The sequence below is a fragment of the Schistocerca nitens genome, chromosome 6, assembly GCF_023898315.1.
Source record: "Schistocerca nitens isolate TAMUIC-IGC-003100 chromosome 6, iqSchNite1.1, whole genome shotgun sequence".
Taxonomy (NCBI): Eukaryota; Metazoa; Arthropoda; class Insecta; order Orthoptera; family Acrididae; genus Schistocerca; species Schistocerca nitens.
The window spans coordinates 393,025,904-393,048,333 of record NC_064619.1 but is presented as its reverse complement, the minus strand read 5'-3'; the positions used below and the strand labels follow the sequence as shown (position 1 = coordinate 393,048,333).

Genomic DNA, 22,430 nt, shown 5'->3' with positions numbered 1-22,430 from the left:
AGGCACCATGTGAGGTTGGCATGGGAACTAGACGAAGAAGAAGAAGAAGAAGAAGAAGAAGAAGAAGAAGAAGCCAAATTCCACTATGAAGCTGAAAGAGGATTTCCTTTGGTTATTGATTAAGCTGTATTTAGTATATGACGTGTAATTAAGCAGAGTCACAAACCACAGAAAATGCGGAACCTATTTCCCACAAGGAGAAGGGGAGGAGGTTGCATTCCTTAATATTACTTAAGGACAAATCACAAATGTCCCTCTCTTGTGTCACCAGATAGCGATGGTAAGCAGGGTCCTGGATGTAGTTGCAGAAATATTTTTATTTACTGTCCCAGAAATGTGACCCCCCTGGTATTATTAGGAGACATCCTGATACTGTACATCTGCTGTGATGTGATTCACTCAGTTCTGGACACTTGCACAGTTCAAAAACTGCCAAATGGCTGTTAAGTGTCCAGTAAGACTTTCTGAACATCAATCTCCCGAGATCTGTTCCATCTGATAGATGAATTCAGATGTGAAACCCAACTCGCACTTTTCTCCCATGACATACTGAAAGCTTTGGATCATGGCAACCTGGTAGGTGCAGTATTTCTTGGTTTCTGAAAATAATTTGATTCAGTACCGCATCTAGGCTTATTGTCAAAGTACAATCATATGGGGTATCATGTAAGGTTTGTGACTGGATTGAGAACATTTTGGTAGGGAGGAGACAGCATGTTATCTTTGATGGAGAGTCATCATCAGATGTAGAAGTAACTTCGGGCTCACCCCAAGGAAGTGTGTTGGGACCCTTGCTGTACATGTTGTATATTAATGATCTTGCAGACAATATTGATAATGAAGTACTATCTGACAGAAGTTGCATAAATATTAGAAGTTGCATAAATATTCAGTCAGATCTTGATAAGATTTCAACATGGTGCAGAGACTGGCAACTTGTTCTAAATGTTCAGAAATGTAAAATTTTGCACTTCACAAAACAAAAAAATGTCGTATTCTATAACTATAATATCAATGAGTCTCTGTTGGAATCAGCCAACTCATACAAATACCTGGGTGTAACACTTTGTAGGGATATGAAATGGAATGATAACACAGGTTCAAAAAATATAGGCGAAGTGAAAACCAGTCCACAAAAGAGATTGGTTACAAATCAGTCGTGCAACCTATACCACAACATTGCTCAAGTGTGTGAGACTCGTACCAGATAGGACTAACAGGGGATACTGAACGTATACAGAGACGGGCAGCACAAATGGTGACAGGTTTGTTTAATTGATGGAAGAGTGTCACAGAGATACTACAGGAACTTAACTGGCAGACTCTTGAAGACGGACGTAAACTTCCCTGAGAAAGTATACTAATAAAATTTCAAGAACCGGCTTCAAATGATTACTCTAGGGGTATACCACAACCCCGTACGTATAGCTCAAACAGGGATTGTGAGGAGGAGATTAGAATAATTATTGCATGCACAGAGGCATTCAAACAATTATTCTTCCCATGTTCCAAAAGTGACTGGAGCAGGAAGGAACCCTAATAACTGGTACAATGGTATGTACCCTCTGCCATGCACCTCATGGTGGTTTGCTGAGTGTAGCCGTAGATGGGGAAATAGTCAGTTCCACACAAGCCATTAAAGGTTTCCTACCAGGCAAGGTCTGGAAGAACATGCAAAACTAAATGAGAGATCTACAGCTGAAATGACGATGTTGTCGTTAAATGAGTAACAAGACGCACATACCCTCAATTACTTGATCCCAAAGGGACGCAGTGGTAGAGCCCCTGTCTATCAGTACTACATTTGTTTAAATATTCTAAAAGCAAAAATGGATGGAGTATTTCAGCAATAAATCATTTGAGGTTATAACTGACAAGTGCACACATCCTCAATTAATATCATCATCGCTTCACCATGTCACCAGTAAAGATATTTTTTCTGTGGAGGCTAGACACTCCAAGCACAGGAGTTTCAGTATTTGTAAAATGTCTCTCTTGAAGACACAGAGAAAAAGATCCTTCTCGTATGAGAAGTCTCAATTCCAACATTCAGAAAAATGTACTGCTCCATAGGAGAAGTCAGTGATTTTTTTCATTATTTTTTAATAACAGTGTCAAGACAATTGTTTTATTTAGCTGTTATAGCTAGTTTTGGCCAAATTACACAATCTTCAGATTTAAATCTAAAATGCAGGACGACTATTACTACTACCAGCATTGTTATGACACACACACACACACACACACACACACACCTCAGAGGCTTGAAGGCAAGTAAACAATAATGACCGTGTGTGTGTGCATGTGTGTGTGTGTGTGTGTGTGTGTGTGTGTGTGTGTGTGTGTGTGTGTGTGTGTTTCTTTTTCAATTTCATTAATGACTTTGCCTGACAGCTTATAACATTCAGAAGTTTATTTTTAACCCTTTGAGCCTTCTGCCTGAAAAAATACCATTTCAAAGCAACAGTTGGCACGGAGATTGCGCTACTTTATTGTAGGAGATTGTAACATGCGTCTTTTTTTAAATAAAATAATGGCTTTATTGAGCAGAGATTTGACAGTGCAAGGATGTATATCTACAGTCACTGTATCATAAATTTTCTTTTGTACTATTGTTTTTACGGATGGTTTCGAAATGAAACCACTAGGGCAATATGTAGTTTTCAAACAAAATATATCAAATTTTAGGTCCATTTTTGCTTGTTATCTAGAACCATAACTTGTTTGAGGCATTACGAGTTCATCTGTGTTTAGAGATGTGGGACTGTGTCTAGGAAAAATGTGAATTTGCTTTCAAGTATATCACATGAAATGATGCGGTAGTTGAAAACTATATGCCCTAGGGGTTTGAAAGTGAAACCATCTCCTTAAAACAATAGACTGTTTACTCTTTGCCAATTTATTCTCATATTTGTTGCTTACTAAGATAATACAGGTTAATTTTGTGAAAAATTTTAAAATAATGTTTCAAAGTGAAACAATGTTCTTAAAATTACTTTTTGCCAATTTCTTCTTGTATTCATGGCTTACTAAGCTAATGAAGTTTACTATGGTGAAAAATTTTAAAATTATACACTGAAGAGCCAAAGAAACTGGTACACCCGCCTAATATCGTGTAGGGCCCCTGCGAGCATGCGGAAGTGCCACAACATGATGTGGCATGGACTCTACTAATGTCTGAAGTAGTGCTAGAGGGAATTGACACCATGAATCCTGCAGGGCTGTCCATAAATCTGTAAGAGTACAAGTTTGGTGGAGATGTCTTCTGAACAGCATGTTGCAAGGCAGCTATGTTCAATACTGTTCATGGTTGGGGTGTTCGGTGGCCAGCAGAAGTGTTTAAACTCAGAAGAGTGCTCCTGGAGCCACTCTGTAGCAATTCAGGATGTGTGGGGAGTCGCATTGTCCTGCTGGAATTGCCCAAGTCTGTTGGAATGCACAATGGACATGAACGGATGCAGGTGATCAGACAGGATGCTTACATACATGTCACCTGTCAGAGTCATATCTAGACATATCAGAAGCCCATATCATTCCAACTACACACGCCCACACCATTACAGAGCCAGCTTGAACAGTTCCCTGCTGACATGAAGGGTTCATGGATTCACGAGGTTGTCTCCATACCCGTACATGAGCATCTGCTCAATAAAATTTGAAACGAGACTTGTATGACCAGGCAAAATATTTCCAGTCGTCAACAGTCCAATGTCAGTGTTCATGGGCCCAGACGAGGTGTAAAGTTTTGTGCTGTACAGTCATCAAGGGTACACGAGTGAGCCTTCAGCTCCGAAAGCCCATATCGATGATGTTTCATTGAATGGTTCACAGGCTGACAATTGCTGATGGCCCAGCATTGAAATCTGTAGCAATTTGTGGAAGGGTTGTACTTCTGTCACGCTGAACGAATCCCTTCAGTCGTCATTGGTTCTGTTCTTGCAGGATCTTTTTCAGGCCACAGTGATGTTGTAGATTTGATGTTTTACTGGATTCCTGATATTCATGGTACACTCATGAAATGATACATGAAAATCCCTACTTTCTCGCTACCTCGGAGGTGCTATGTCTCGTGTGCCAATTATAACACCATGTTCAAACTCACTTAAATCTTGATAACCTGCCATTGTAGTGCAGTAACCGATCTAACAAATGTGCCAGACACTTGTTGTCTTATATATGCTTTGCAGACTATAGTACCATCTTCTGCCTGTTTACGTATCTCTGTATTTGAATACGCATGTCTATACCAGCTTCTCTGGCACTTCAGTGTATTTGTTTTTGTACTGTTGGGAATCAAAAGAGTTAAATGGGCTTGTCTGCTGCTCAATGCTTCCTTCTAAGTGTTAAGAGGCACTCTATCTTAATTCAAACTACTGGTAGGCTCCTTTGCCAAGGAAGTGTGTGAGGTAGCAAAGACTGGAAGTTGCACCACCTTAATTCTTTCTTGGCTTCTGCGTGGATCAGTTTTTTTCACTTTTGTTATCTGCAATTTTTTTCCCCCTCCTCAGTGAATACGGAATTCTTGTCTCTGCACACGGTGGCTCCCATAACAGTTGATGCACACTGCTAGAGATGGGCTGTTTGTGACAGATTCATGGTCTGCCTTTCCACATTTTCAAATGCTGTTTCTCCTTTATAAATAATTATCATATGGCCAAAACAATTGCACTTGCTACACCTCGAGAAGTTACAAGGCCTAACTCTAAGGAGAAGGGAAGGTTGCAATTAGATTCTTGGATAGCTAGTGTTCCATGTCACAGCAAAAGTGATCCTCTTCTTTAGCTCTCCTATTATTTCTTCATGTTATTTGTATCAAGTTGACTGCTCCTCTGATGCCCATTCTTGACTAATTTCCAACATATCTATTTCCATTATATAATAGCACCTAGCTATAACATTGCTTGGGGGAGTTGTGCATCTCAGCTACTAATTTAAAGTCATCCAGTTTTTTGGAGTTTCTTAATTTTTCCACCTGCTTCGATCAGCTAATTTCAACTACTATGGCATCATTTTTTTGTTTTGTTTTACAGATTTTAAGGTACCAAGACACACTTGCGTTACTAAATATCGATGGTCAACCAACTCTAGTGGCAGATGCTCCACAAGAAGTGTTCTACATAATTGTGTGGTTTATTGTTGCAGTTTCAAGACCGTAATTCCCAGAAGAGTCAACAAAAATATTGCTCGCTTCTATACACAGACATCTGCTAAACACCACAGGGTTGTTTGTAGATTACAGATGTAAATTTAAAGAGGAGGACACTTGTTAAAACATCCCCTCTACCCTATTCATAATAAGAATGACATTTTGGCTAACCCCTTGAAGTTTTTTGAGCCCATCATGCCTAGCCTCCTCCTGCCTTTTTTCCTGTGGGTCATTGATAGTAGCCTCAGTCCACCCAAGCTGATGGGAATGTTTATGACTGTTGAAGGATTCAATGACGTTTCAAGAATAGCTAGGAAAGTAATGGTCCACCCAGCCAGAGCCCTGCTTGCCAGGGTATGTCTTATGCTACTGGTGTGTAGAATGTACCTACAGGCTGACTGCTAACAACTGTTTTGCTTCCAAATGAGATTTTCACTCTGCAGCGGAGTGTGCACTGATATGAAACTTCCTGGCAGATTAAAACTGTGTGCCGGACCGTGACTTGCTCGAGACCTGGCAGAAGTAAAGCTGTGAGGACGGGGTGTGAGTTGTGCTTGGTTAGCTCAGTTGGTAGAGCACCTGCCCGCAAAAGGCAAAGGTCCCGAGTTTGAGTCGCGGTCCGGCACACAATTTTAATCTGCCAGGAAGTTTCATATCAGTGCACACTCCGCTGCAGAGTGAAAATCTCATTCTGGAAACATCCCCCAGGTTGTGGCTAAGCCATGTCTCCGCAATATCCTTTCTTTCAGGAGTGCTAGTTCTGCAGGGTTCGCAGGAGAGCTTCTGTAAAGTTTGGAAGGTAGGAGACGAGATACTGGCAGAAGTAAAGCTGTGAGGACGGGGCGTGAGTCATGCTTGGGTAGCTCAGTTGGTAGAGCACTTGCCCGCAAAAGGCAAAGGTCCCGAGTTCGAGTCGCGGTCCGGCACACAGTTTTAATCTGCCAGGAAGTTTCAACTGTTTTGCTTGATAGCGATCCAACCAAATGGCACACAGCACACCTCAAAGTTCATTCTTATTAAAATATAATAAGATATTTGTACCATTACCATGATCTGGGTAATTAAGCCAAGATCCCTGCTCCCTGCACAATGTTCCACAGCCAGTCAGCATCGCAGTCACTGAAGCATATATAGGGCCTATGATTGCAGAGACCTAGTGGTTTCCACTAGAACACAGCACAGTAAACCATGTTTCACGTGGCTGCATTGTCCTGGCTAACAACACTGTAGCTAGACTGGGCCAGTATAATGTAGCTAGGTGGGACAATGTAGGCAAGCTAGTGTATTCATATTTTGTACTAATTAGCTCTGAAGCTGAATATCATCTGAAACCATAAGAATGTTTTCCATTTAGTTTATGTCCCTATTGACAACTCGGCGTCTCAACTATATGGTGAGTTGTTACTGTCACTCCTAATCATTATAGATAAAAATATTAATCATATCTGAACCAATGAAAAGAAGAGCAAGTGTGTATCTGTAGTGGTGTATCTACTAGTAACTTCTTTCTTTAATTTCTTTCCTTCCCATCATGTCTAGTAAGTCCCCTCTGACTTCAGAGCGACTTTTGGAACCCCTCCCCATTTCCTAAATCTCAGCAGTCCTCTTCCTTCACCCCTCTTCCTTCCCCTTCAACCCCTCAGCCAGAAGGAGGACCCGCTGGCTAGGTAGACTGTTTATCTATCCAATTACATTACATTTTTCAAAAACTGATTATTTTCACAGATATAATTCTTGACATTCATATGAGACAACTTTGCAATACATAAATGTTCAATAATTACATAAAATATTTCTAAAGCTGCATTATCATATTGCAATTACATTTGTGCACAAATGATCAATTATGTACAATAAACTTGTATACAAACTCTTTATATTTAAAGAGAAAAGCTCTTGTTTGAGACTTCATTAATAGATGATGGTGCAATGCACAAGATAAAATCCAGAACCGAAAAATTAATATGTGCTACGCTGACATGATACTACACACACCTCAAATTTTCTAGGACAAAACATGCTGTAGGACAGTGTAAGTTATTACTCATTGCCTGATTTCTGTAATATAATACAAAACAGTTTACCTTCTAAACCCACATTTCAGAAGAGGTTGCATGCACATCATTAGGCACGCAGAATTGGATACAGGCCTACAGTCTACAGTATGTGGAGCAAGGGGTGTAGGACCTCCGCCACTGATTAGGACAAGCTGGATCACTTGCTGAGGACGGCATCGACTGATTGCAACAGCTAGGCTGCACCTGTAAATGTTATTTCCAGTTAAAGTGGTAGTTGATGATAAAGAAATAAATGACCAAATACTATCAAGTAATATTCAATATAACTATATGTTATCAACTTGCATTTAAATCAACAAAATATCTCTGGAAAATTTAGAGAGATCTGAAAAGATAGACATCCTGTGCCTGTCTTGGCACCACATAATCACAGGTTTAGATCCTTATTTGGATCCTAAAATTTGATTTCAATAATTAACTTTCCAACATGGGTGGGTGAAGACAGTAGGAATTTAACTGATAATGTTTTCTTTGTTGAAGCTCAAAGCAATAAAATAACTGTTTACCTAACAACAAATGCTCTCTCTGTTCATGATGCACAGTAAGTTAGGATAAATAATACAGTGCCTTACAGTGAAGACACTCCTCAGTGGAAATCAGAATAATTAATGACTCCATGACAAATGTATTTAAGAACAGTTTACAGGAGATGACCTGGGATGATATATGTATTTAACCAAATGCTTACATAACATTTAATCTATACCATGATAAATCATTATTTGGAAATATCTTTCAACATAAATTAATCAGAAAGGACACTAAACAGCCATGTAAAAAAACAAGGGTCACTAGAGGGATTAAACTATATTGTGAAATGAGAAGGGAGATGTATCTTTGCCAAGAACAAGTAGGGATCCTGAAGTAGTTGCACACTACAGAAACTACTCAAAATTACTATGAAAGGTTACTAGAAAATCAAGGAACATGTACATAATGTCAGAAATCAGTAATTCTGACAGCAGACGTAAGGCTACTGGAACATAGTGAAACAAGACAACCAGCCCCAGGGCAAGATAACATCACTATTGAACTGAATTGAAGTTTTATAAATGATGAGTCACAGGTAGCAAATTATTAATAATCATTTCTTAAATAGAGAAGAAAGCATATGGACAAACAGTTCAAGAAAAAAAATCACAGCAGTATGTTGGAAAAGTAACTCTCATAAAATTCAATCATATGAATGTATCACCCACTTCCCCTTCTGAAATTATGAAAATTATAGTCTCTCAAAAATAAACGTTCATCTAGTTTTAATGATGTTTATAATAGAGTGATAAAGATTTGTTCCCATATAATAAGCCCTGTCTTATCCAAATTATGTATTGCATCATTAACTCAAGGCATTTTACCAAAGAGACTGAAATATGCCACTGTTAAACCCCTCTCTAAGAAAGATGATAAGAGAGATGTTGACAGCTACTGACCTGAGTCACTGCTGACATTTTCCAAAATTTTTGAGAAGTATTTCCAACAATAATATCCTCAGCAAATCACAGTTTGGGTTTCAGAAGGATTCTTCTACTGAGAATGCCACTTACAAGTTCACTCACCAGACTTTACAAGCATTAAATAATAAAATGGTGTCGGTTGGTACTTTCTGTGACCTATCTAAGGCATTTGACTGTGTGAATTACAGTATTCTCCTACATAAATATAAGTTTTATGGGATTGATGGTATAGCCAACAGATGGATAATGTCATATCTAACTAAAAGAATGCAGAAAGTTGGACTCAGTAACAATACAGTTGGGGGGGGGGGGGGGGGACATAATTATGACTGGGGAGAAATCACATATGGGGTTCCCCAAAGCTGAGTCTTAGGTCCACTATTGCTCCTTATATATGTAAACAATCATCTGTCTAATATACAGCAATCAAAATTAATTCTTTTTGCAGATTGCAGTCAATCCAAGCTTACATACAGAAACAGAAATAATGGTAAAGAAAGTTCTTGAAAGTATCATTGACTAGTTTTCTGCAAATCGTCTCACCATCACTTTTAAAAAGGCACACCAATGATAAGTGTAACACATACTGAGGAAATAATAAATAGGGCAACAACTTCAAAATCCTTAAGTGTCCTTATTGATGAGAATTTAAATTGGAAAACCCACATTTTGGAACTCCTGAAACGACTTAAGTCTGCCACATTTGCACTTAGAGTCACTGCAATTCTTAGAGAGAGGCAAATCAGTACGTTGACATATTTTTCTTCAATAATGGTATATGGGATAATGTTATGGGATAGCTCATCTTTAAGAGAGAAAATTCCTCACTGCACAATTGCATGCTGTAAGAATAATGTGGTGCTCACCCACAGTCATCTTGTAGACATCCATTTAAGAAGATTGAGCATTCTGACTATTGCTTCACAGTATACTTATTCCCTCATGAATTTTTGTTGTAAATAATATAATACAGTTCAAAAGGAACAATGATGTACATAAGTAGAATACCAAATGGGAACAATGATGTACATAATTAGAATACCAAAAGGAAAATTACATTCATTACTCCACATCAAGGTTGTCTTTAGCACAATGCTGCAACAGAAATTTTTGATCACTTACCCAGTGGTATAAAATGTCTGACAGACAGAAAAGTAAAATTTGAAAACAAATTGAGACAGTTTCTCCTTGACAACTCACACTTGTAGAAGAATTTATTACTGTAATGTGTAAAAGATGGTTGGTAGAAATTACCAACTCAAGAAATGTTCAGAAATTAACCATATGTACAAACTAATTCACAATGTGAATGTAAAATGACTTGTTCTACATCATTACCTCTATTGTGCAAAGTGATCCACAGAACATGTAACTAACTAATTAACTAACCAACCCTGACAGTGGAGTAGCAAGAGACTTCCTGGAATTCCAGGTCCTGCTGGAAGCCTACGCTAACACTGCCAGGATTAACAAAGTGAAGAATCATCTGTGGGCAGCAATAATCCAAGGCATACCATATGGACAACAGAGAACTGGAGGGAAAAAAATTAGCATCAAAAGATGCTGCAATGGCTACATTCCTGACTGCTAAGCTTTCTACAGGAAAGGAAAACAGCACCCAAGTTGTGCAAATCAAATCATGATAATTTTTGTTAAAGCCAGACATGAGGAAGGCATCAAGACCGTGCAAGAGACCGTCACTGAGACACTTAACTCTGTAAATAAATAAAGAATTAATAAAGCGAATATAACGGAAGATGTTCTGATTGTAGCTGTGGCTTTGCAAGACAATGACGAAAAACTAAACAAAATGTGCTTGTAATTCAGTCCAGAAAGTGCGAACTTCTGTAAGACAGAATCAGAGATGATAATGAGTGACACACTGTCAATATGAATGGAGAAGATCTATTGAAACTGAATTACAATTAATAACATTTTCAAGATGTGTCAAGGGAAGAGTTCTTCTCAGAATTACAGCCGTGCTTCAAAATGAGACACACAGAAATAAGAACTGTGCATCATGTGATGTATGTGATGGTCAAGTTGAGAGACAAATCGATGAGATGGCATTCAAGATTTTACAGTATGTAGGATAACAACATTGCATCAGTTAAGGGCCATATTGTGGTGTGGTGTCTGAAGTGTAACAATCTGGGTTTTGAAGCCCAATGTTGCCCTACTCCGAAAGCTGTCTGTTTACATGGTGGGGATTGTAATCATGAAAACTAAAACTGTCACAATGTCACAACCTGTAAATTACTTCCCTTGTATAAAGAGGGGCAAAAAGTTCTTGTCTTCAAACAAAGTGTGTAGCACCTGCAAGATATCAAAACGAAGACTTATTCAAAGAACTGATTACTGCCCACCTAATGTCTCTATGAACAAATAATAAATCACCTAGTAAAACATTGCGAGGCTGAAAAATAGAGGAGGCATTTTTTCCGTCAGCAAGAAAAGTGTGGGAACAATTTAGCAGCATTCTGATAGGGGTGAAGGTGTACTCTCTCATGTTGATATTACAACCGTCAGAACATCTGACAATATTGCTACGGCACATTAAAACATACATGTCTAGAGCAACCTGCCACCCTGACCATGGCATTTGAGGCACTCCATGAAATTAGGACACTTAACTGGGGAAACAGTCATGTTTCCAGAGGTTGGGTTAGTGGAATGAGAATACCACGGCAGTCCGTTAATCTGCCAAATACACTTGGTTAACTGTACACCTTTGTACATAAGGTCATTCACCTAAAGTGCGATGTTTTTGTAACCGATGAGATATCAAACAGACAGTGCAGTCATATAGCCACAGGAACGTGATTAAAAACTCATGGCTTTAGAAGAGGCAGGTTATGTGTAGATAACATCTTTGCCCTAAAGCAGATCGGGGTGAAGAGACTGGAAAGGAATCTAAGAAGTCTTTGTTGATCCTGAGAAAGCAAATGACAGTAGTTTTAAAGCTACCATTCGAAGGTCTGCGGTCAGGGAAATTGGAAAAAAATTAAGTAAGTAGTATCATAAGCCTCTAAAAATCAGCAGAATGTATAATTAAAATGGGGGAAAAATTTGTAGAGGCCTTCAAAATAACTAAGGACTGAAACGAGGATGCTGTCTGTCTCCTACAAGTTTTAAGATGTATATGCAGAAGGTACTGGTTCACGGGTTAGAAAGTGCATGGGCATGACGGTTGCAGTAGGAAACCAGTGTATGTACACACTTTTCTATGGTGATCATTAAGTTGTTGCAGCAAACGAAGAGGATATAGCTTATATGCTTAGGAAGATGTCAGAGGAGTATAAAAAGTGGAGTTTGAAAATTAATTTTTAGAAGTTGGAATATCTATGTTGTGCAGAGGAGGGAAATAACTTGGATGTTGGCAGACATCATACTGAAGTGAGTAAAGAGTTAAGTACATGGGTTGTATCCTACCATGTGATGGAAGATGTGACAAAGACATCCAACAATAGATCAGGAAGGGAAGGAAGGCTATCCAAAAATTAAATCCTTTACTTTGGCCCTCAAAAATGAGCTTGTAGGTTAAAATGTGTTTATACAAATCTTTTATGGAACTAATAACAAGCTACAGGAGTGAGAGCTGGGAACCCACAAAAAGAAAGAGACTTAGAGCTTTAGAAATAGACTACTTGGGAAAAGCATGTAGAATTTCCTGACTTGACTGCATAAGAAATGAGGAAATAATAGAAAGGATACGGACTCATTATAGTGTTATTGATAGAATAGAAGAAAGACAGCTAGGATGGTTAGTGCATGTCACAAGAATAGAAGAAGACAGATGGCCCAAGAGAGTACTTCCATGGCAACCTCCTGGAAGAAGAAGAGGAAGACCATGGAAAGGATGGCTTACAGATATCCATGAAGCGATGGAGAGAGGAGGAATAGAAGAGGAGGAACAATGGCAACAAAGCATTTGGTGACAGAGATGCTGCAGCAGCTGTAGGTCCCCTGCAACAAGAAGGCACACAACAGTCGAGCTGAGTACCACTGCTGAAGACGTGTATCTGATAAACACATACTGTCTGTATAGCAATCTTACAAATGTATATCTTCAGGAACTTAGCTTTGTAAATAGACTCTTTAACAGCCTCACTTCTTGTTATTACAGCTGACGTAAATGTGAAGTCCCACATTCAGTATAGTGGTGTGCAAGACCAACAAGGAGATGACATTTCCTTACGAAATTTTAGCTATTAATTCAGCAACTTACAGGGGAAGAGGCAGTGTGAGCTCAAATAATGTTGTTACACTTTGTCTCAAAAAAGATCTCTTCGTAATGGGTGGGTAGCCAGTGCTCTCTCAAGATTACTGGAAAGTTAATTTGATGAAATAAAGACCAAAAAACTAGTGCATTCAATATTGCAATAAGTTGATATGTCAGTACTGTTCAGCAGAAAGCCTGATGGGGCTTTGTTGACGTCATCAGCAGAGCTTGGTGAAATGATTCAGGTATAACATAGGGCAAGAAAATTTTATAACAGGAATTCATGAAAGAGAAAAATTTTTGTTATAATACAAACTAACTTTGAAACAAAACTTTAGACAAAAATTAATATTTATGAGGGTGGAAAAGTTGGGCAAAACTCACCTGGGATCAATTGCCACTAGTACTGTGGGGGCATTAACAAGACATGATATGATTTCCTATGATGCTATCATTAATATTGCATATACACATGGTTACAAAAATATGGGACAAAAAGTTTAATTATTATTTTGGATAAGGTATTAGAACAGTTGCTCAGGTACACTATGGCCTGTCATTGTCATTAGGTTCTGTATATAGATAAAATAAGCAATTTGGCTTCCAGGAAAATGCAAACATCATGGCAGAGGAAGCTCACCAGTCCTCAGTTTGCAAAAATGCAGATGGAGTCATGGTAGACAATGCTGGTGCTTTTGGCAACTAGTGCTGGCCTTCACTCTAAGGTAGAGAGAGAGAGAGAGAGAGAGAGAGAGAGAGAGAGAGAGAGACTTAGTCTGCTACATAGTATGTCTGAAAGAACAGACACTGCTGACGATTCACAGCTGTATGTAATACTTTCGGAATTAATTTGCTGACTGTGAATATCTTGACATCAGCTGAATTACATACAGATCTACTACCCAATAGTGACACGTGAAAGTTTAATACACAGCATCATTTATACGACCATGAACTGCACTACAAATGTTTATTTGCCAAAACTGGTTTTCAGGTTTATAACTCCTCTTGAGTGGCATCTGATACAGAGGAACAAACAATTGTTAAGTACATCAATATCTAAAAAATGACTGCAATGTAAATAGTAGCAGGATAGTACACAATAATAGGTTGCTAAATGGTAAGATACAAAGTAACAATGTAAATTTCTTCAAAAAATTTCTCCAATGTGGAATAATTGTTTTACTGATATACAGAGTTACCTGAGAAACAAAAATTGTCTTATACGTATCAAGTTATCCATTCCATTGAAACAACAGGAGATCCACGTTGGAATGTAACAATATTGTGAAAATGAGAGTTGCTACTCACAATATAGCGGAGATGCTGTGTTGCACACATGTGTGAGAGTTGCGTTTGCATAAGTGTGTGTGTGTGTCATCTAATTTTGACAAAGGCCTTACTGGCCGAATGTTATATTTGTAACAGTAGCTTTTTTCTTGTTCCTATCTGTGACTCAGCATCTCCGCTATAAAGTTATAAATATGTGTATATACAAAGATTGTAGTTTCGTTGTTTGTACTATCTTAGCAACTGAAATAAGTTCATCTTAGCAGTTAAAGAGTTTCTGGAATATAAACCTCTGAATGTGAAAGTGTTAAGTGATGATTTGTTTATTACTGTGCTCAATGTGCAAGACAAATTTTCAGTAAAAGGGTAAGTAAAGACATTAATGAAACTGATTTAATCAGACAACTCACTTAAGGTATACATTAAAATAAATGAATCTTTCTGTACAGTGTTAAATTTCACTACATAACCTCTCTGGGACATCTGGTAAGTGATCCTCTTCACAATTCCAAATAATCTATGTACAACTGTAACGCATCTGATGATGGCAGCACGCTCTCAAAACAATATGTGCTAATAAATATAAGTAAAAATTGATTGAAGCAGTAACAGCTATTTAATAAATTCATATTCCACCTGGTATGAAAGAAATATGCGATAAGAGCAAAATACCCTTAAAATTCAAGAAGAATGTGACAACTCCTATTTCACAGAAGGTAGGTGCTCACAGGTGTGAATAATACCGAACCATCAATGTAATGTCACAGTTGCAATATACTGACACAAATTACTTGCAGATGAATCGAAAATTGGTTGAAGCTGACGACAGGTATGATCGGTCTGAGCTTCTGAAAAATTTAGAAACATGCGAACCCATACTGATCTTACAACTTACCTTATAAAACTGACTGAAGAGAGGCATACTTATGTTTATAGCATTTTTTTAGTAAGCTTTTGACAATGTTGACTGGAACACACTCTTGGAAATTCTGAAGGTAACAGGGTAAAATGCAGAGAGCAAAATGTTATCTACAACTTTTACAGAAACAAGGCTGCAGTTATAAGAGCCACAGGTTGAGAAAGAGAAGCCATATTCGAGAAGGGAGTAAGAACTGTAGCTTGTCTTTGATGTTATTCTATCTGTACAGTGAGAAAGTAGTAAACGAATGTAAAGAGAAATTTGAAAAGGGAATTAGAGTTCAGGGAGAAGAATGAAAAAACTTTGACAGAAACAGCAAAGGACTTGCAAGACCAGTTGAATGGATTGGATAAGTCTAGAAAAGAGAACATTAGATGAATATCAACAGCAGTAAAACAATGATAATAGAATGCATTGGAATTAAACCATGTGATTCTGGCAGAATAAGATCAGGAACAGAGACACTAAAAGTAGTTCTTGAGTTTCTATTTGGTAAGCAATATAACTGATGATGGCAAAGGGAGAGAAGATACAAAATACAGACTGGTAGTAGAAAAAAATGCATTCCTGAAAAAGATAAATTTATTAACATAAAATACAAATTTATGTATTAGAAAGTATTTTCTGAAGGGATTTGTCTAAATTGTAGCCTTGTACATAAGAGAAATGTGGACAGCGAGCATTTCAGAATAGACGCTTTAGAAATGTGGTATGCCTACTACCAAAAATGTCTAAGATTAGAAGAAGAGTATCCAGAATGAGATTTTCACTCTGCAGCGGAGTGTGTCCTGATATGAAACTGGCAGATTAAAACTGTGTGCTGCACCGAGACTCGAACTCGGGACCTTCGCCTTTTGCGGGCAAGTGCTCTACCAACTGAGCTACCCAAGCACGACTCACGCCCCGTCCTCACAGCTTTACTTCTGCCAGTATCTCGTCTCCTACCTTCCAAACTTTACAGAAGCTGCAGAGTGAAAATCTCATTCTGGAAACATCCTGCAGGCTGTGGCTAAGGCATGTCTCCGCTATATCCTTTCTTTCAGGAGTGATAGTTCTGCAGGTTTCACAGGAGAGCTTCAGTAAAGTTTGGAAGGTAGGAGACGAGATACTGGCAGAAGTAAAGCTGAGAGGACGCGGCGTGAGTCGTGCTTGGGTAGCTCAGTTGGTAGAGCACTTGTCCGCGAAAGGCAAAGGTCCCAAGTTCGAGTCTCGGTCTGGCACACAGTTTTAATCAGCCAGGAAGTTTCAGAAGAAGAGTAGATTGAATAATTAATGGGGAGATACTGAGTCGAACTGGGGAAAAAAGAAATTTATGGCACAACTTGAGCAAAAGAAGAGATCAGTTGACGGGACATAGCTGGGGGCATAAAGGAATTGGCAATCTGGTAACAAAAAAAAAGAGAGAGCTGGGTGGGGGGGGGTGTCTGGTAAGGGGGGGGGGGTAAAAATTGTGGAGGGAGAACCAGGCTTAACTACAGTAAGCCATCTGAAATAGATGAAGGTTGCCATCTGAAATAGATGAAGGTTGCCATAGTTATCCACAGATCGAAAGGCTTGCACAGAAAAGAAGGAAGGAAGAAAGGAAGGAAGGAAGATTAGGGTTTAACACCCCATTGTCAGAGATGGAGCACAAGATCAGAATGTTTTACGGATGGAGAAGGGAACTTGAAATGTCCTTTCAAAAGAATTGTCTCTGCATTTGCCTGGAGCAATTTGGGGAAGTCATGGAAAACCTTAATCTGGATGGCCAGATGTGGAATTGAACCAATGAACTCAAGAATGTGAGTCCAGTATGCTAACAAGAGATGCTGTAGAGGCCTACCACCTTACGGCTGGGGCTAGCCAAGCAAGGTTAAGGGATCAAAATACAAACACATTGCAATGCAACATCAATAATGTTTAATGTAATGTGAATGAACCTAAATTTGTTGAATACTGTAGTCAAAGTAGAAGGGCACAGCTTACATGTGCTGTAATGCAATACACAATTAATAAGAAAAATAAAGTTGTGTTTGATTCAGTATGTTTAGGCTCCTTGAGAATTTTCTGGAATGTCCCTTCATTTATACTGTTCCACAGAACCTTAGGTACCCACATTATCAGTTACACACTTGAGTATCAAGAACCTTTTTAACAACTCTCAGTCTGTTTTATTTCTTATGTCCATTTATATAACATCTGCTTTTTCTCCAGTAAGGTATCATCTTATATTAATGAAACTATAATTTTGTGCATGTAGGTTGGTAATATTGCAAATTTTATAGGTTTAGGAAGGCATTTTTGTACGAGCTGGTTTGTTTAATTCAGAATGGTCCTAATCGCCTTGCAATACAAAAAGGGGAGCTGGGGGGAGAGGAAGGAGAAGGGGAGGGGTGAGGAGAGATGGGGGAGGAGAGATGGGGGAGGAGAGATGGGGAAGGTAGGGGGAAGATGGGGAGGGGGGAGATGGGGAGGGGGGAGATGGGGAAGGTAGGGGCGAGATGGGGAGGGGGGAGATGGGGAAGGTAGGGGCGAGATGGGGAGGGGGGAGATGGTGAGGGGGGAGATGGTGAGGGGGGAGATGGTGAGGGGCGAGATGGTGAGGGGCGAGATGGTGAGGGGCGAGATGGTGAGGGGCGAGATGGTGAGGGGCGAGATGGTGAGGGGCGAGATGGTGAGGGGCGAGATGGGGAGGGGGAGGGGGGAGATGGGGAGGGGGAGGGGGGGAGGGGGAGATGGGGAGGGGGAGGGGGGAGATGGGGAGGGGGAGGGGGGAGATGGGGAGGGGGAGGGGGAGATGGGGAGGGGGAGGGGGAGATGGGGAGGGGGAGGGGGAGATGGGGAGGGGGAGATGGGGAGGGGGAGATGGGGAGGGGGAGATGGGGAGGGGGGAGATGGGGAGGGGGGAGATGTGGAGGGGGAGGGGGGAGATGTGGAGGGGGAGGGGGGAGATGTGGAGGGGGAGGGGGGAGATGGGGAGGTGGAGGGGGAGGGGGGAGATGGGGAGGTGGAGGTGGAGGGGGGAGATGGGGAGGGGGGAGATGGGGAGGTGGAGGGGGAGGGGGAGATGGGGAGGTGGAGGGGGAGATGGGGAGGTGGAGGGGGAGATGGGGAGGGGGGAGATGGGGAGGTGGAGGGGGAGATGTGGAGGGGGAGATGGGGGAGGGGGAGATGGGGGAGGGGGGAGATGTGGAGGGGGAGGGGGGAGATGTGGAGGGGGAGGGGGGAGATGTGGAGGGGGAGGGGGGAGATGAGGGGGAGGGGGAAATGTGGAGGGGGAGGGGGGAGATGAGGGGGAGGGGGGAAATGTGGAGGGGGAGGGGGGATGGGGAGGGGGGAGATGGGGAGGGGGGAGGGGGGAGATGGGGAGGGGGGAGATGGGGAGGGGGGAGATGGGGAGGTGGAGGGGGAGATGGGGAGGTGGAGGGGGAGGGGGAGATGGGGAGGTGGAGGGGGAGATGGGGAGGGGGAGATGGGGAGGGGGAGATGGGGGAGGGGGAGATGGGGGAGGGGGAGATGGGGGAGGGGGAGATGGGGGAGGGGAGATGTGGAGGGGGAGGGGAGATGTGGAGGGGGAGGGGGGATGTGTAGGGGGAGGGGGAAGTGGAGGGGGAGATGTGGATGGGGAGGGGGGAGATGGGGAGGGGGGAGATGGGGAGGGGGAGATGGGGAGGGGGGAGATGAGGAGGGGGAGGGGAGTAGAAGAGAGGAGAGGAGAGGTGAGGGGGAGGGGAGTAGAAGAGAGGAGAGGAGAGGTGAGGGGGAGGGGAGTTGAAGTGAGGAGAGGAGAGGTGAGGGGGAGGGGAGTTGAAGTGAGGAGAGGAGAGGTGAGGGGGAGGGGAGTTGAAGTGAGGAGAGGAGAGGTGAGGGGGGGGGGGAGTTGAAGTGAGGAGAGGAGAGGTGAGGGGGAGGGGAGTTGAAGTGAGGAGAGGAGAGGTGAGGGGGAGGGGAGTTGAAGTGAGGGGGAGGGGAGTAGTGGGAGTTGAAGTGAGGGGGAGGGGAGTAGTGGGAGTTGAAGTGAGGGGGAGGGGAGTAGTGGGAGTTGAAGTGAGGGGGAGGGGAGTAGTGGGAGGAGACGGTGGGGGGTGGGGGAGGAGACGGTGGGGGGTGGGGGAGGAGACGGTGGGGGGTGGGGGAGGAGACGGTGGGGGGTGGGGGAGGAGACGGTGGGGGGTGGGGGAGGAGACGGTGGGGGGTGGGGGAGGAGACGGTGGGGGGTGGGGGAGGAGACGGTGGGGGGTGGGGGAGGAGACGGTGGGGGGTGGGGGAGGAGACGGTGGGGGGTGGGGGAGGAGACGGTGGGGGGTGGGGGAGGAGACGGTGGGGGGGTGGGGGAGGAGACGGTGGGGGGGTGGGGGAGGAGACGGTGGGGGGGTGGGGGAGGAGACGGTGGGGGGTGGGGGAGGAGACGGTGGGGGGTGGGGGAGGAGACGGTGGGGGGTGGGGGAGGAGACGGTGGGGGGTGGGGGAGGAGACGGTGGGGGGTGGGGGAGGAGACGGTGGGGGGTGGGGGAGGAGACGGTGGGGGGTGGGGGAGGAGACGGTGGGGGGTGGGGGAGGAGACGGTGGGGGGTGGGGGAGGAGACGGTGGGGGGTGGGGGAGGAGACGGTGGGGGGTGGGGGAGGAGACGGTGGGGGGTGGGGGAGGAGACGGTGGGGGGTGGGGGAGGAGACGGTGGGGGTGGGGGAGGAGACGGTGGGGGTGGGGGAGGAGACGGTGGGGGGTGGGGGAGGAGACGGTGGGGGGTGGGGGAGGAGACGGTGGGGGGTGGGGGAGGAGACGGTGGGGGGTGGGGGAGGAGACGGTGGGGGGTGGGGGAGGAGACGGTGGGGGGTGGGGGAGGAGACGGTGGGGGGTGGGGGAGGAGACGGTGGGGGGTGGGGGAGGAGACGGTGGGGGGTGGGGGAGGAGACGGTGGGGGGTGGGGGAGGAGACGGTGGGCGGTGGGGGAGGAGACGGTGGGCGGTGGGGGAGGAGACGGTGGGCGGTGGGGGAGGAGACGGTGGGCGGTGGGGGAGGAGACGGTGGGCGGGGAGGAGACGGTGGGCGGGGAGGAGACGGTGGGCGGGGAGGAGACGGTGGGCGGGGAGGAGACGGTGGGCGGGGAGGAGACGGTGGGCGGGGAGGAGACGGTGGGCGGGGAGGAGACGGTGGGCGGGGAGGAGACGGTGGGCGGGGAGGAGACGGTGGGCGGGGAGGAGACGGTGGGCGGGGAGGAGACGGTGGGCGGGGAGGAGACGGTGGGCGGGGAGGAGACGGGGGTTCTTTATATCTAATTTAGAAGTTGGTACTTACCTGATTTGTCTGTTTGTAAACGTATGTGGAATATGTTTCTTGTTCTGTAAGCTATTCGTAATCCCTTTTTCTTTAGTACATTTGCTATCTTGTGTGTTGCTTTGTGTTCGTATGTAAGAGTTGATGTCATGGGTTTAATTGTTTTGTGTTTTCATGTATGCTGTAGTGTCTGTGGGGTTCTTTAGTGTTTGTGTTCTCTGCTTGTTTTGATTTTGCTTTAGTTGTGTTTTAATTTTTTTTGTTGAGTTTTTGTAGTAGATGGGTGTTTTAAACATTGTTTGCGGCTCTGAGTTTGTACTGTTTGTAATTCTTTTTCATAGTTTTCTTTGCAGAGTGGGATGCTGTGTAACACGTGTCTTAGGGCTGCTAATTTTTGATTCTGCGGGTGGTTGGATGAAGCATATATAATTATGTCTGTGGATGTTGGCTTTCTGAAGACGTGAAATGTGTGTTTATTGTTGGCTCTTTATTATTGTGTCCAAGAAATGTATTTGCTTTTGTGTTTCTTTTTCCATGGTGAACTGAATATTTTTATATACATTCTTTATATCTGTATAAAGTTTATCAATGTTCTCTGTTGGTTCATATACCATACAGATTATGTAGTCCACATATCTGTACCAGTAAACAATTTTGTATCCTGCCTTTGTGATGACTGTATCAAAGATTGTGTTTTCTATGTGGTCGAAGAATGTGTTTGCCAGTGTTCCTGAATTTGGGGATCCCAAGGAAAGTCCATCTTCTTGCAAGTAAAATTTCTTTTTCAAATTGGAAGTAATTTTGGGATGTGATTGCTTTGAGGGTTTTAGTTATTGCATTAATATTGTCTGCGATAGTTTGTTTTGTGATAAGTTCCTTCAAACAGTTTTATTGTGTCTGCAGTGGGTATTGAGGTGCACCTGTTCTGTATGTCAAAAGATGAGTGATGCCGTTTGTGGAATGTGTAAGTCTTTTATTAGTGTTGCGAGTGGAGGGGAGGGGGGAGGGCAGGGAAGGGGCAGGGGGGAGGGGTAGGGCAGGGCAGGGGAGGGGGTAGGGCAGGGCAGGGGAGGGGGTAGGGCAGGGGGGTAGGGCAGGGCAGGGGAGGGGGTAGGGCAGGGGGGTAGGGCAGGGCAGGGGAGGGGGTAGGGCAGGGGGGTAGGGCAGGGCAGGGGAGGGGGTAGGGCAGGGGGGTAGGGCAGGGCAGGGGAGGGGGTAGGGCAGGGGGGTAGGGCAGGGGGGTAGGGCAGGGCAGGGGAGGGGGTAGGGCAGGGGGGTAGGGCAGGGCAGGGGAGGGGGTAGGGCAGGGGGCAGGGGAGGGGGTAGGGCAGGGCAGGGCAGGGGAGGGGGCAGGGCAGGGGGGTAGGGCAGGGCAGGGGAGGCGAGGGGGACGACAGGGGTGGCGAGGGGGACGACAGGGGTGGCGAGGGGGACGACAGGGGTGGCGAGGGGGACGAAAGGGGTGGCGAGGGGGACGAAAGGGGTGGCGAGGGGGACGAAAGGGGTGGCGAGGGGGACGAAAGGGGTGGCGAGGGGGACGAAAGGGGTGGCGAGGGGGACGACAGGGGTGGCGAGGGGAGGGGGACGACAGGGGTTGCGAGGGGAGGGGGACGACAGGGGTTGCGAGGGGAGGGGGACGACAGGGGTGGCGAGGGGAGGGGGACGACAGGGGTGGCGAGGGGAGGGGGACGACAGGGGTGGCGAGGGGAGGGGGACGACAGGGGTGGCGAGGGAGACGACAGGGGTGGCGAGGGGGACGACAGGGGTGGCGAGGGGAGGGGGACGACGGGTGGCGAGGGGAGGGGGACGACGGGTGGCGAGGGGGGGGACGACAGGGGAGGGGAGGTGGAGGACAGGGGAGGAGGACGACAGGGGTGACGAGGGGAGGGGGACGACAGGGGTGGCGAGGGGAGGGGGAGGACAGGGGAGGGGAGGGGGAGGACAGGGGAGGGGAGGGGGAGGACAGGGGAGGGGAGGGGGAGGACAGGGGAGGGGAGGGGGACGACAGGGGTGGCGAGGGGAGGGGGAGGACAGGGGAGGGGAGGGGGAGGACAGGGGAGGGGAGGG

At 44.5% G+C, this 22,430-nt stretch overlaps 1 protein-coding gene across 1 annotated transcript in view; it reads right to left on the bottom strand.

Annotated features, from left to right (window-relative positions):
- The window catches only part of LOC126263709 (uncharacterized), a 98,759-nt gene that overhangs the window by 15,956 nt on the left and 60,373 nt on the right, over positions 1 to 22,430 (bottom strand). The window contains exon 4 of the mRNA XM_049960850.1: positions 7,231 to 7,407. Coding sequence (XP_049816807.1) covers positions 7,231 to 7,407 — 177 coding nt within the window. The remainder of the gene's footprint in view (positions 1 to 7,230; positions 7,408 to 22,430) is intronic.